Here is a 13,407-nt window from a genome sequence, read left to right on the forward strand (position 1 = left end):
AAATACACACAGGATGTTCACAATAACGACTTTAATCATCACCTTTTCCACTTCCAATTTTTTTATCTTTTCAAATAAGATTATATGTTTTTCATGGCGTAAATCAGTCGAATCTTCACTTCGGTATAAAATAAAATCTATTTACCTTAAATGTTAATGGAATGTTTAAACATTTCGGGAAAATCAGCATTCAGTGTCTCGCCATGCGCTACCACGATTTCGATGATTTTTTCAACTTCACCATGCCCCGCTTTTTCGAGATACTCTGTAAGGTTGTCGCCAATTTCTCAATTTACCTTCACTAACCTCATACACATCCCCATAATCGATTTTTTATGAAATCGCAAGTAAACTCATGGGAGTCCGAAGGGTTGTTAAATGGACACCCTGTGTTATTGGAGCTTGACGTTTTTCTGAGTCGACCATCTAAGAGAACACTGCGACAAGAATATCAACGAAAAATCCCAGCGAATTCATCTTTGTTTGTTAGAAATTATATCAGGACAGAGCTAGCGCCATTAAAATAGAGAATTGCTTGGCGTAATGAAGTACCTTCTCTGGTTGACTTTAGCAACGCTTATCATCAATACCAAACTTTAGAGCTAAAATATCAGCACGCCGATAAGATTCGACATTTCCCTCTATGTAGTTTCATGATTTATGCCGGGATACATCCGGGGTGCTCTTCTTAACACCCCAAAATTGACTTTAAACCGGATCTTGGATGAATTTAACACCGGTGTTAGTCCAACAAGCGTAATATTATCGGCCTCAATTTAAACATGGGAATTAATAATTCCTGCGGCACATCCTGCTATTGCCGAATTCGGACCCTTATCTTGGGATTAACGACCCCTATTAGAAAAGAGAATAGGAACAGCAGGACCGAGAGCTGCGAAACTTTAATGGAAAACAAAAGTTATGGTCGTTTATTTAAATGAGCGTACAACCGGCTAATTATCCCAACTTAACAATTTTTCATTTTTACTGATGAATTTCAAGCGGGTCCCTTGAAGACTGTAACTCATAATTACTATTTTGAACCATTACATTGTTATTATTAACGCGATTTGCCAGTTGAATCCACCGCGTCATCGCACGTGTGCATGCAGACATTTTCCCTTAAGAACCGTCACCAATGCGGCATTGAAGGATTTGTAAAATTATTTTTTAATATTTTTCCTCCGCCAAAACCGATCAACATGACAATTTATGTCACGTTTTGCACTTTCTCCGTTATTATAAAGATTAATGTGTGGAAATAGCTATTGATGTAACTAGTTAGAAAAAGTACTCTTGAGTGTACCGAGCAGATCTCTCAAAAATACGTAGAGCGAATTATACAATTTGTCACTTCCTGGTTTAAATCAAACCAACATTAGTCCCAACTCCCTATAAAACGGACTTGACACTAATTCAAAACCATGCAGTATGGAGCTTCTTCCTACATCGGTCAACAAAGGGCGTTCCTTAATAAATCTTATTATTTACCTGAAATTTGGAGCTCGTCGAAAGACCCGATCCGCAGGAACTTCCAAACTGTCTTCAATCAGGGGATATGTACGGACAACTCTTGGAAGGTTTGTCCCATGATACAAATGCCGTATCAGTGTGTGAGAATTTCCACAGTGCACGTTGAGGGAGTTGAGTAACCCTACTTAGGTCCTACAAATGAGGGAGTCTTGTTTTTGAGTCCCGTCCTGATGAAAACGGTACGTCCTTCCCTGTAGCTCAACCAAAGGCGGACCACTGTAACAATAAAAGATCCGTTAGATTCTGGTAAAGCTGCGCAATTCGGAGTTCAAGAATGTAAAGTTTTAAAAAATCCATTTTTTATGCCCATTTATGAATTCCATCGAATACACGAAAAAAACTTAAATTTTTTATTTATTTTTTTCTCAGTTTATTTGCTGAGTTAATTGAAAATGATTGGTAATTCATCATGGCAACGTTTTTCTTTGTGCGTCGTGGCAATGTTATATTTGAAATTCGACGTTTCAATTTTCAACAATCATGACCAATTTGAGTATGGTCAATGATTAGCTTTGAAGGTAGTTTATTCCATTTTTCCGGTAAATTTGGTATTTAAAGGTTAACTGGGAATTGAATCAACAGACAGGGTAAAAGGGGGGGGGGGATCTAATTCCGGAAACAAATGAATGGAATTCCCCACGCAGATAACGGAGGGGGTCGAAGACCTATCTGCACCTCCATATGGTGACCCCTGAATACCGCCTCCTCCGAGTCCCGATAACCAACACCGGCGAAGGGAGAGGGAGGCAACACACGCGGAAAACAGAAGGATAAATGTTCAATGAGGGAACTCGGGAAGTGCTTCGATGCCGACCTGCGCAACGACTTATTACATCATCTGAAACCAATCTTTAGAGCAGACCCGACAGGAAAGACCACAGGAGGTCAAGGCGAAAAGACAAAGGAACCAAACACGCAAGGACGTATTGACGCCACGACACGGAAAGAAGCATCTCAGAAGAAAATGCAAACATGCAGGAGCAATTTCCGTTATCGAAAAAATATTTGCCGGACACACCTGTCAGGATTGATAATAATACACCATGTGATCATAAGGGCATCGACAAAGTGATTGGAAGAAGAATACGACAGCACAGAAATGATCCAAAAAGAACGTAGTTGTTGGGAAAACCTAATAGATGAGGAGAGGGCGGATCAACTAGCAGAAAACGTGTGGAGGAGAGAGTAGCTATTGGTAGCCCTCTCTCATCCTGACAATATATCCCTCAGGAAGCCTTCCGGAATCGAAGAAGGGTTTTTACATTCCGAAGTTTATAGAATATTTTTTTCGTTTAAAAAAAAAGGCAGATGACAATAGAGGAAAAAGAACAAAAGTGCCGTTTTCTTCTCCAAAATGAGGGAGAAAACTTCTGTGTTTTCGCACGGCGAACAAAAACGATATAAAAACGTAATAATCTGTGAATATAAAAATATATATTTCCCGTATTCAACAATACCATAATCCTCCAGTAATAAAAATACAATCTGTTGTTATGCAACTATTAACAAAAATTAAAAGATAAATACAAACTATATACAAGATTAACAATCACAACTCAGATCTACAAATAATGACTATCAGCCTAAACATGACAAATAGCAAGGAATATAATAAATTGTCTTAGGTACCTTCGTATCACTGGGAAAATGCCATTTAAAATCTATTAATAAACCTACCAACAACATATCAAAAGCTAAATTTCTAAAAAATAATAATATATTTGTCACCAATTTCTTATATCTATTTTTAAAGATTTCAATATAGAAAATTATAAAGAAATTTTCTAATTAATGTAAAAAGGCAACACATAACTAAAATTGACGAGTCGGGGAAAACAAAGAGAAAAATATAGATATAACGAGGAAATGTGGTTATATAAAACAGAAAAATTAAAATGTTTTAACTGTAACTTCTTTGGACTTCTTTTGCACATTATTTGTATCCATTTGATCCTCCACTTGGAGGTCCATATTCGGAAGGTGGGGGACCAGCCGTGGGATATCCACTTTCCGGCTGACCACTCTCCGGATAAGGCCCACCGCTCTCCTTCTTCTATATTTACATAAGGGTTAGCTTAAAACAAAAGTTATCTTCAAGATCAATCTTACCGTCTTGTATCTGATGAAGTAAACCTCCGGTTTGCTCGGTTGAGTTGGAGCAGGAGTAGGAATGCTAATCTCAGGCGCCTCTTCAGGCTTCTTCACCAAAACGTAAACCAACGTTTTCTCCTCATTTTGAGGTTGGGCAGGAATTACTGGGACAGTCGGAGTTGGGGGAGTTGGAGCCTGATTAATAATTTTATTCATGAGACACCATTAGTTGGTGCACTAAATGACTCTAAAATACGTTCTCGCTTTTTTTTTCTACAACTGAAGAATAACAAGTTAATAATAACCCTATTATGACTCATTATTTACCTAGGGAGCCAATCGGCTGCAATGTCGTCAACTCCGTTGTTGTTTTGGTACAGTTACCATAGAAATTAGTGTCAAATTAAGCTCCACCTTTGATCTGAAGAGCCAAAGCGCGTAGTCTTTTTTTGTTTCGGATTTAATTTATGGTTAATTTAGGCAAATTTGTTGCAATTTTATAAAATCTAGTAAAATCCGTTAATGCAAAGAATCATATCCGTTATGATATCTATACAAGTCTTGGATCCGCGTCTCGAGATTTAAACTATACGTTCGGATGATAATGATGTACTTCACGGCCTTAGCGTATAATAAACTGTTTTATATTCATTTCAACGTCTAGAGCGACCCGTTTTTTCTCATCGACGCCATTTTCCCACCAGATACCAAAGCTTATTAAAAAAATATTATCTGACTTTTCTGAGCAATATTTCTGGTAGATTATTCACAAAATCTTTCTCTTTCATCCTTCGAAGATTAAGTCGCGCACCAGATACGAAAATAATTACTCCACCCCGACATTTCACAATTTTTCTAACCTTTATGAATATAATCTTGTAGTGTTTCTGCGCAGGGGCAACTTCAATAGGCTTCCTAGGTTTCTGAACCTCCTTGTCTGGAGGAGGCACATGAACGTACACGTGCTTCTGCACTACAGGGGGCGCAGCGGGGGGTCCGTATTTCGAGGGTGGTGGGCCTGGCGGGGGTCCTGAAGGGGGCCCATAGCTGTCAGCAGGAGCACTTGGTGCACTTGGGTAAGAGTAACCTTGGGGTTTCGCCCATGTAACCGCTAGAAGAGTGGTAATTGCCTAGAAGTTATACAAAATTGCAGTGGAGACCCATAATAACGTTCCTTTTTTGATTTGTAAAGCGATTGAACTGCATTCTTGAGATTAGCTTGATGTTTCAATGACTTAATGTCGCTGATTAATTGCCTATCTGATTCGTCTATTAATTATGGCATTGATCATGGCTCTAGTTAGCCCGTCTTGAAATTCCCAGGTTGATGTCCCAAGGGTTATTCGTTAAATTAAAACTAAAGTCGTTAAGTTAAAACTACTTACAAATTTAGCAAGAAAATATTCAAACCAATTTTAGAAATTAAACACGTTTAAAATTATTATTGACAATTATATTGATTTTTCTTGTATCATTATTCAATTCTCTCACTACTATTACGTCAAAGCCATGAACTATGACGAAGTGAGTTTTTAAAATCCTCTTTTGCATTAACAAATACCTCCAGATAAACTCAGGAAAAAATTCAAACCTTTTAATCCAAAATCGAATTTTTCCCTAGTTCGGGTTTTATTTGACTTGCTTGACCCTTTTGGTTTTGGACATCCCAGTGGTGAGAGTTTTAAAGAATAGAATTTGTAAAAAGTACATTATTCTCAAAGAGAGTCGTGATGAACAAGCTGTGTTAAAGCTTAAATCCGTTTCGAAATTAATTGAAATTTTGTTTGGATTGTTGGTCAATATTTGTCGATAATTGTGTCCATCCAAACTTGGGCAATCTGTGCCCGATTTCTTTAAGTCGCATGTTTAAATATGTAAGTTGAAGACCTCTCATACCGAACATGCATTGATATTATGGGTCACACTTCTCGGCTTTAATTGCAAGAAGGTACCCGCCACGAACCCATATTACAATCAATCAAACGTGTCTGCACTGGCAATGGGGTAATGTGCTAATAGTGAAAATAAAAGTATAGGAACGCATAACAAATCAACAAAATTAATTACCGTTTCTACCCATAAGTAAATGCTAATCAACTTATAGACCCATTTTGATATTTTGATGAGGATCTGCTATACTTTCACGAACAAATATCACCAACCATAGAACGCCCAATTCGGTTTGGTTTATTTTGTTGCGTTCGCACAGGTCTAGAGAGAGAAACATTTACAAGTTCCTGTATTTACTAGAGAGAGACGAACGTGAGCGCAAACATCCATGAACGCAACTTCCTGCTACCACTTACGACATTTTCATCTTACTGAACGTTCCCATTAAACATTTAGAGCACATAACGTAACGTGCGTTTCTTCTATTGTTGAGAAGAAAGCTGAGGACGTTTATTGTTGTACAAAATGCATAATCTTGCTTATAATATTAATTAAACTGCTTACGAGGCCGGGTCAACGAATTAAAGGGAAACTAGAGTTCTGAGCGTGAAGCGTGAAATAAGTATGTAGATTAAACAAGAGAGCAGAAAATAATTATTGCCCTAGGACTGTAAGAGGAAAGAACATGGACGATTTTATAATCTAAAATGAAAATATCCAGTCAAGTGACAAACGGAACATCTAATTTTCTTGATTTCCCACGTTGAAATTCCCATCAGCTAACACTGTTATCTTAAGCAATGATACACGCTGTGCAATAATCGCGTACAATAATTCATTATAAAATATGAATCATTTTCAAAATAATTGTTGCACAGAACTGTGACGAAACGAGGCTACTTAATAGTATTTTGATGATACTTAATGATTTTTCGGGTCATCAGAGGAGTTAGGCAACGGACTTTTCAACGGCGATTTGGGTCATTGCAATTCCAAGCATTTGAAGAGCTGTGCAAATATAACAAATTGCTACATATTCATCTTCATGTTGTAGCATAGCGCATCTTGTTTAGATGCTTTTCCTGTTAATCGATTGCCAAAATCACCAATAAGATTGTGATCAGGAGCAACAATTTCGCTTCAAGTAAACAAATGTCCGTTATTGGTAATTAGCTGTACACACGGTGTCCCGAAATTAGCTGCCAAGGCTAAACAGCAAAAGCTTCGGTTGAAAATGATACTTGTTCGTTATACAAACTATGTTCAAAACCTTCTTAGTTGGCGATACACAGGGTGTTTAAATTTTTTATTAATTTAGTCTAGTGAGAATCTACACAAAAATCATGTTTGATATGCAGATCTCCTTTACCGCCTCAAGCTGTTTAACGAAATTTTAATTCGCTGTTCAATTCAAGAACCGTTTCGCCCTTTTGCATTTTCGCATCTTTTAGTATCTGTCAAAGTTTTTCAGTTATTTGCCAGAGCATCCAGAAACGTATGAGATCTCCCGTAAGAAGTCCATTGCTTCACGTGTTCCCATTTCGATTTCCAGATACAAAAGAAATTACAAGGTTTTGCCTTATTGACTGATTTCTCAATTTAACTTTCAGACTTGTTTTACGTGAACCCATAAAAGTGGCCGTTATAGTTGAGTACCAGACCCTTAAAGCTCGGTTTTTCAAACCCCTCGTAACTTTGCCAGCAAAATGCTTTCCGGCAATTTTCTTCAATACAATCGAAATATTTTTGCTGGCAAGATTACCGGAAGTTTGAAAAACCGAATCTAAACTCTGGACACCTTCTACCATAAAAGTAAACCGAGAATAAACAGGCGTCGCCACGAATTTCACTGTGAGAAATAGAAACTGGTAGATGTATAATATTTTTATCTAAAATGAATGATTTTTACCCGTGTAAATGCTTGTGTCAGTTATAGCCACTTTGCCGCGTCGCTGTCAGTGCGACAATGAGCTCTATTACCCTACCGCTATATGGCTATTTTTTCCCTGTTATATTGGCTACTTCAGATGTATAACAATTTAAATAACAAACTTAAGAAAATGGCGTCCAGACATGTCAAACCATCCCGCGGTCCTTTGAGCCTAAGTTTTTGCAATCGTAAAATTACTGCATGATTCAATTTATTAATTTAATTTCGCTTAATTATTAATTTTTAAGTTTCTATTCCAGTTACTGCTCGACTTCAATTGAAAAACTAATTTAGCATACCCGTTTTACAAGACCAATGCCAATTGTCGCTTAGCTCCTCGTAATATGCTATCAGCTGAAACTCATATCTATCTAGCATATACCATAATGGTATATTCCATTATAGTAGATTCCGTTATAATATATTCCGTATCTATGGGATTTCTATTAATTTTGCCATGTTGTATTTAGGGAAATAATAATCAGGGACATAACGGGAGGGCACCATCATAGTTACTCAAAAAACGTACCACAAATATCCTCATCTTATTTCACTGAAAGCACCACCACTTCAAAAACAACTGAACTATCAGTAACCTCAATTCCACATCATTTATAGCCGAACGTCTGACGAGGGTTCAAAATTCGGGTGGGGATCCCCTAAACGTGGTAATAAAAGAAAAGTTCATCATGAAGCCCCCCTTCGCGGAAAGCATTGGTCTCATCCTTCGAGACAGATAACAGCCGGGAGTCTTCAGATCTTCTTCGAAGTGACTAGGTCACTTGCCTATGGTAGTTACATATTAAGACGAAACCGAAAGTTAAATTTTGTTTTGGTTAGATAACTTACAGTTTACATCGATAGTTCATTTGTAGACTGTAACGTAAGACACTCTTTGACGTAAGCGACAAGAGTAACGTAAAAAACATGAACATGTCGGCATTAAGTTAACATAAGATATGATATGTGTCAATTTTCTGAACATAGAAAATTGTCAAAAACTGTATATTTCAATGAAAAACGACACGAAGAATCGAAACACCCAAAAATATCTATGGTAACCCATTTAAGATTATAACTTTAATAGAATTTTAGAGTTAAATGTATGTTCTACGGAATTCTGAAATACTTCATTTAATGTTAATCTGCATAAAAACAAAAAAGTTACAAGGGCGTGCCACTTTCCAGGAACACCCGGTACTGTTCAGACCGAACGACGCAAAGCGGAGTTCGGTCTGCAATCAAGTCCGCTAGATACACATTGGCACGTGTTACGTACCTGTATTAACATGAATTCCGTCTTCTGTAAGCCGAATTTGGTTCAATTACATATTGGCGTGCTTTGCGGATAAAATTTACTTTATGACAATGCGATCTTGTTGATATTGTCAATGGCCATGACTTGACATTGTCCACAACGATTATTGATGTGACGTTGTTTAGTGTGCGATAAAAAGAAACCAACGCTTACGTGTGGCAAAGTGCTACTTTTAATACAAGCAAAAAAACCACTCTCTCATAGGAACTAGTTGCTAACAAATACAGAAAGTAACGCTTTCCTGCACGAACGTCGCAAAGCGGAGTTCGGGGAAACAGTCAAGTGTGGGAAAGAAAACTTCCGCAATAGTTGGGAACGATTTTTTCCCACGAGCATATTGTAACCTCGGTTAGTTTGTTTGATGAACTGATGTCAGAGTCACTTAGTCAGTGAGGAAAGGTAATCGTAAATGTCATTTGGAACGTCGTCACTGACAATCGGCAACGGAACTGCAACTTTCCGCACTCAGATGCGTGTGGGTGAGTGAGTTGCTTTTCGCACGCCGATTGAAAAAAGGTTTCAAATAAATACTGATAAACGTTTTTTAGTCCCCGTGAATTATAACCAACAATGGTCATAACTTACTGCATTGTAAATAAAACGGTCTCTATGATGCTTGTAGGGTTACTAGGGAAACGACACTAAACCAATCAATTCTGGCACGTGTAAACACTTGGACAATTCCCTTATACCGAAAAGCGTGAATTAAATGGAACATTAATGCACTAGTAATAAAATGTTTTGTCTCGTATTCGGATATAAGAGCCTTTAAAACTCTAAGGTGCTAGAACATTGTTACAAAATTGAGTTTATATTTCTTATCATGATTTCCGAGGTGAACCGTTATCATAAGCTTATAGTTACTTTTTCATTATTCCCAATGAGTAGATGAAGAATTAATAGAAGAAGGTGGAATAGGGAAGAGAAAAATGAATGAAGAATTTGTGACACTAAGAAATATTAAATGAAATAAAACATTATTGAAATAGCAGGGCTCTTCTCTTCAAATTAGAAAGTAAACTAAAATTTCCACATGAAGCATGAAATATTTCCTAGCAATACAAGTTCGGTAAAATATTAGCAGTCATTAGAAAATAACGACGTCCTAATTATCCCATACATATTTTGTTAATATATTTAACAAATAGTCACCCATTTACTGGTAACACGGTAATTCGAGCTCAACATGGTCAAATTAGTGATCTTTGTAAGTGATTTTTTGTTGTGCTTAGAAGTATAATGGTGTTAATCCCGATTTTTTGAACTTCTGATAGCTGCGCCAGCAAGGTGATTCTCTTAGAAATATAGAAATCGATCGATGAGCTTCTTTAAATTTGTCTCTTACGTGCAAGTTAGCTTGCTGGAAAGTTACCAGGAGTATAGAAAAAACCGGTCCATTATGAACATTTTAGTCAGTGCTACAGAAATGTCAAATAATAAATTTCCAGTGCCTGTTTTTGAGTGTGTGCGCCTACTCCTCGGCCTCTTACCAATTAAGCACTCAAAACACCGATAATGTTCCCAGCAACACTAAAGACAACCCAATAGCGACCATCTTATTCCAAAGCCTTATGAACTTAATTTCTGACCAATTACAAGCTTTCAAGTTGAAGCTCAGAGTAGTCAGGTTTATGGCCTCCCTGTACACCAACGAAAATCTGCTTTTGGCCAGAGATTTAATTGTGTACGGAATTAAACTGGCTAACCTTACCCTTCACGTGCTACCACAATCAGTTGAGGATCCCGGCTACTCCTGGATTTTGCCTCTAATCCAGATCTTTAATGGTTCCCAAGAAACCGGAGGTAAGTCCCATCTTAACCACCAAACAACAATTTTAATGCTGCTTGAAGGTAGTGTCCTCGACCTTTCTGAGAGTGGTAACGAAGCTGAGGCTCAATCGGAAGCCTCATCGGAATACTCGACTGCTACGAATCCTCCTACTTTTTACAACGCCCCGGTAAAACGAGAACCGAGGAACGTTGTTAAAGGGAAACTGCTCGTGAACGAGTCTGAGCCTCATGTGCTTAAAGATAAGGCTTCAAATTTACATGAGGACGTACTACTCCAACACCGAGAGAGACTGCTGGCGTTGGAGAAACTAATTAACTCAAGAAGGAAGTAACTTCGTTTCGAAATTGTCGTACCATGTAACCTTTTACTCGTGTTTGCTTGGAGAAATATACCAATCAGAAAATGTCGTCCATTACAATGTGCTAAAATAAAAAATGCGATTGTTGCAAAAGTGTGATTCTCCATTTTACCAACAGGCTTACATTCTAGTGACTCTTAAAGGTCGTTGAAATTATCATTTATTAGATTATGCAATTCACCACTGGCTCAATAATTCGATTAAAACAGGTGAAGAAAAGAAAGAGGTTGTTCCAGTAGTGATGAATGACGGTCCAATATTGCAGGCTAGAATGCCTGTCGAAGCACAAAGCTCTAATATTTTAATTTAAAATGCCCATTTGGTAATCAACTTATGAAAGTCGTCCCGTCACACAGCAGTAAAATCAGCCTTCAAGTATACGTGAACACTTCACTAAAACAATAACCGTCTGCTACGTGTAAATATTTGAAAACGAAAGTACCCATCTATTTAGAATTTAATACTACTTATCGTGATGGATGGTACTTTGAAATAATAAATTTGAGCAGACATTTTTGTCCTTAAGGTATTGCGTGAAACTACTTCGCATTTGCCGTGTTAAATACAAATATAACGCATTTCGAAAGAATATGTTGGAGGATCGAAACAAATAATTGCTTGAGAACGGTTAGGTATTTGGGTGCTATAGAGTAACCGCAAATGTAGCAATAAATCATTGTGCACGTATTTTTAATGGAGAAAATCCGTTATTGGTTCACTTTTCCTAATTGACCTAACAACCGCAACCCATAAATAAAAAGGCCGCGGTGTATTGAAGTAGAGATACCTACATGCAGATCGTAGATACTGTGAAAATCAACAATTTATTGCATTAAAAGTAAGTTGAACGTAATGTGAAACTTACCTCAACCGGAAGCTATGGTAGACATTTTACGGCTTAGGCGTTGAAAGCAACCCTTTACGGACGGTTTTGGGTCTTCAATAGATCACTTTTTTCTATCAACTAGAGAAAACTTGATTTTGGTTTTAATATTGAATTGAGCTACTCCGTTTCGTGGCTATTTATGCTCCATTATCCACCTACATTTAGTAATCATTTCACCTACTTCATCTTTTCATACGCATGATTGTTGAATACTACTTTTAATGTAGTTATTTTGTTATGCATGATTGTGACGTGACTTTCCCAAATTGAAATATTTTTGTGCGAGATATACAGGAATATTTCTGAAACCAACATCCCTTGTTACGGAAGGAAAGCATTAGTGGATCTTCCGGATAACAAAAAAAAATGGCTACAGCCTCTCTATTTTTTCTATTTTGTGTAAAAAATCGAATTTTTACATAAATAACTTTCCTGGAGGATGTATTATTTATTTCATTTTATTCAAAAAACTTATAGGGTTTGAGGATGTATCGCAGATATTTATTTTTAAATTATTTTAAAAATTCGAGTGGCTAAGTGTCTGTAAATGCTTAAGTTTTCCATGCTTCCACGAGATCCACGCTAGTGGCAGTAAAAATGTTCTTGGAAAAAAAAATTGGACATTTTTGGTGGAAATAGCTACTAAAAGACGATTAAGATATAAGATTACTCCAGTGATAGGAATTCAAAACAAAGGCGATTCATAAAAATAATTGTTTCTTAATTCATTATTTTTGAATCAAATAAAAATTACTTAATGCCAATAAAAATAAATAAATAAATGCAAATAAAAAAATGTTGTACTGATACGGTGAGCCCCGTAAAAAAAATGGGGTATTTTCTGGTCAAACCAGAAGGAGTATGACATCCCGAAGCTCAACCATCGAGATCTTCCCAATCGAAGAAAGTACCGTGTCAGTTAAATGGGGTCAAAGTTGTACAATTTGGAGTTCAACAATATATCATTTTAAAATTTGAAAAATTTCAATAACCTTGAGAGGTATTAAAGATATCAAGTTTATGTGTACAACTCCATCATTCAAGCAAATAGAGATAGAACTGCAAACTGCTCAGTTACCCTATATGCATATTAGCAAATACGCTAAAAAAACAATCGGATTTCCTTTAAAACGATCTATTACATTCCCATGCCAAACCGATAAATTTCACTAATAATACTTTTTTATTTAACGTCTCTAAAGATTATATGATTTTGGAATTATTGCCGAAAATGGCTCTGAAACGCCATGACGTCATGTAGCAATTGTGAATCGCATCAAAAATCTCTAGACAAAGCTGAACATGGCGGTGGTGGTGCCATTTTCGTACTAAAGATAAAAAGTGCAGGGGCTCGAATCTACGTCAGGGAAATAGGAATCAAATTAAATTTTAGAAAGATGTTGCAAAACGTGCCCAATTTATTACCTAAAGAAAATAATATTAAAACCCTTCGTGTATATGGAGGCTATAGTCATATTTGACTAGACAGTCAAATATTACTATGTAGTGAGACCACTACCTATATATTCAAACACGTAAATTAAAATGTTGATTCATAGTAAGGGTCGCTTACAGTGATACCAGGGGCACTTGACCGGTGAAGTGCACA

At 36.9% G+C, this 13,407-nt stretch overlaps 2 protein-coding genes across 3 annotated transcripts; one reads left to right on the top strand and one right to left on the bottom strand.

Moving 5' to 3' along the window:
• Positions 1-2,948: 2,948 nt before the first annotated feature.
• TwdlE (TweedleE) lies at positions 2,949-8,098 on the bottom strand. The gene is made up of 4 exons (XM_066297956.1): positions 7,974-8,098; positions 4,485-4,754; positions 3,643-3,819; positions 2,949-3,586 (listed from the first exon to the last, which is right to left on the bottom strand). The coding sequence occupies exons 1-4, from the start codon at positions 7,986-7,988 to the stop codon at positions 3,467-3,469; spliced, it is 582 nt and encodes a 193-aa protein (XP_066154053.1). The 5' UTR covers positions 7,989-8,098; the 3' UTR covers positions 2,949-3,466.
• A 1,838-nt stretch (positions 8,099-9,936) lies between these two features.
• Positions 9,937-10,956, top strand: LOC136347520 (uncharacterized). Of its 2 annotated transcripts, none has more exons than XM_066297583.1 (3): positions 9,937-9,969; positions 10,211-10,565; positions 10,614-10,956. In XM_066297583.1, exons 1-3 carry the CDS (start codon positions 9,949-9,951, stop codon positions 10,883-10,885), a joined length of 648 nt encoding a protein of 215 aa, XP_066153680.1. In that variant the 5' UTR covers positions 9,937-9,948; the 3' UTR covers positions 10,886-10,956. The 2 variants fall into 2 exon arrangements, with proteins under 2 accessions (XP_066153680.1, XP_066153679.1); XM_066297582.1 differs by having other exon boundaries at positions 9,938-9,969; positions 10,175-10,565.
• Positions 10,957-13,407: the final 2,451 nt, after the last annotated feature.

This window comes from Euwallacea fornicatus, chromosome 29 (genome assembly GCF_040115645.1).
Source record: "Euwallacea fornicatus isolate EFF26 chromosome 29, ASM4011564v1, whole genome shotgun sequence".
Classification (NCBI taxonomy): domain Eukaryota; kingdom Metazoa; phylum Arthropoda; class Insecta; order Coleoptera; family Curculionidae; genus Euwallacea; species Euwallacea fornicatus.

Bases quoted from the DNA above. Each gene is read 5' to 3' on its own strand.
- LOC136347520 (XM_066297582.1), top strand. From the start codon at position 9,949: ATGGTCAAATTAGTGATCTTT. The intron at 9,970-10,174 runs GTAAGTGATTTT...TGAACATTTTAG, and splicing joins TGGTCAAATTAGTGATCTTT to TCAGTGCTACAGAAATGTCA. The intron at 10,566-10,613 runs GTAAGTCCCATC...TGCTGCTTGAAG, and splicing joins TGGTTCCCAAGAAACCGGAG to GTAGTGTCCTCGACCTTTCT.
- TwdlE (XM_066297956.1), bottom strand. The intron at 3,820-4,484 runs GTTAGAAAAATT...ATTATTAATCAG, and splicing joins ACAAGATTATATTCATAAAG to GCTCCAACTCCCCCAACTCC. The intron at 3,587-3,642 runs GTAAGATTGATC...ATGTAAATATAG, and splicing joins ACTTCATCAGATACAAGACG to AAGAAGGAGAGCGGTGGGCC.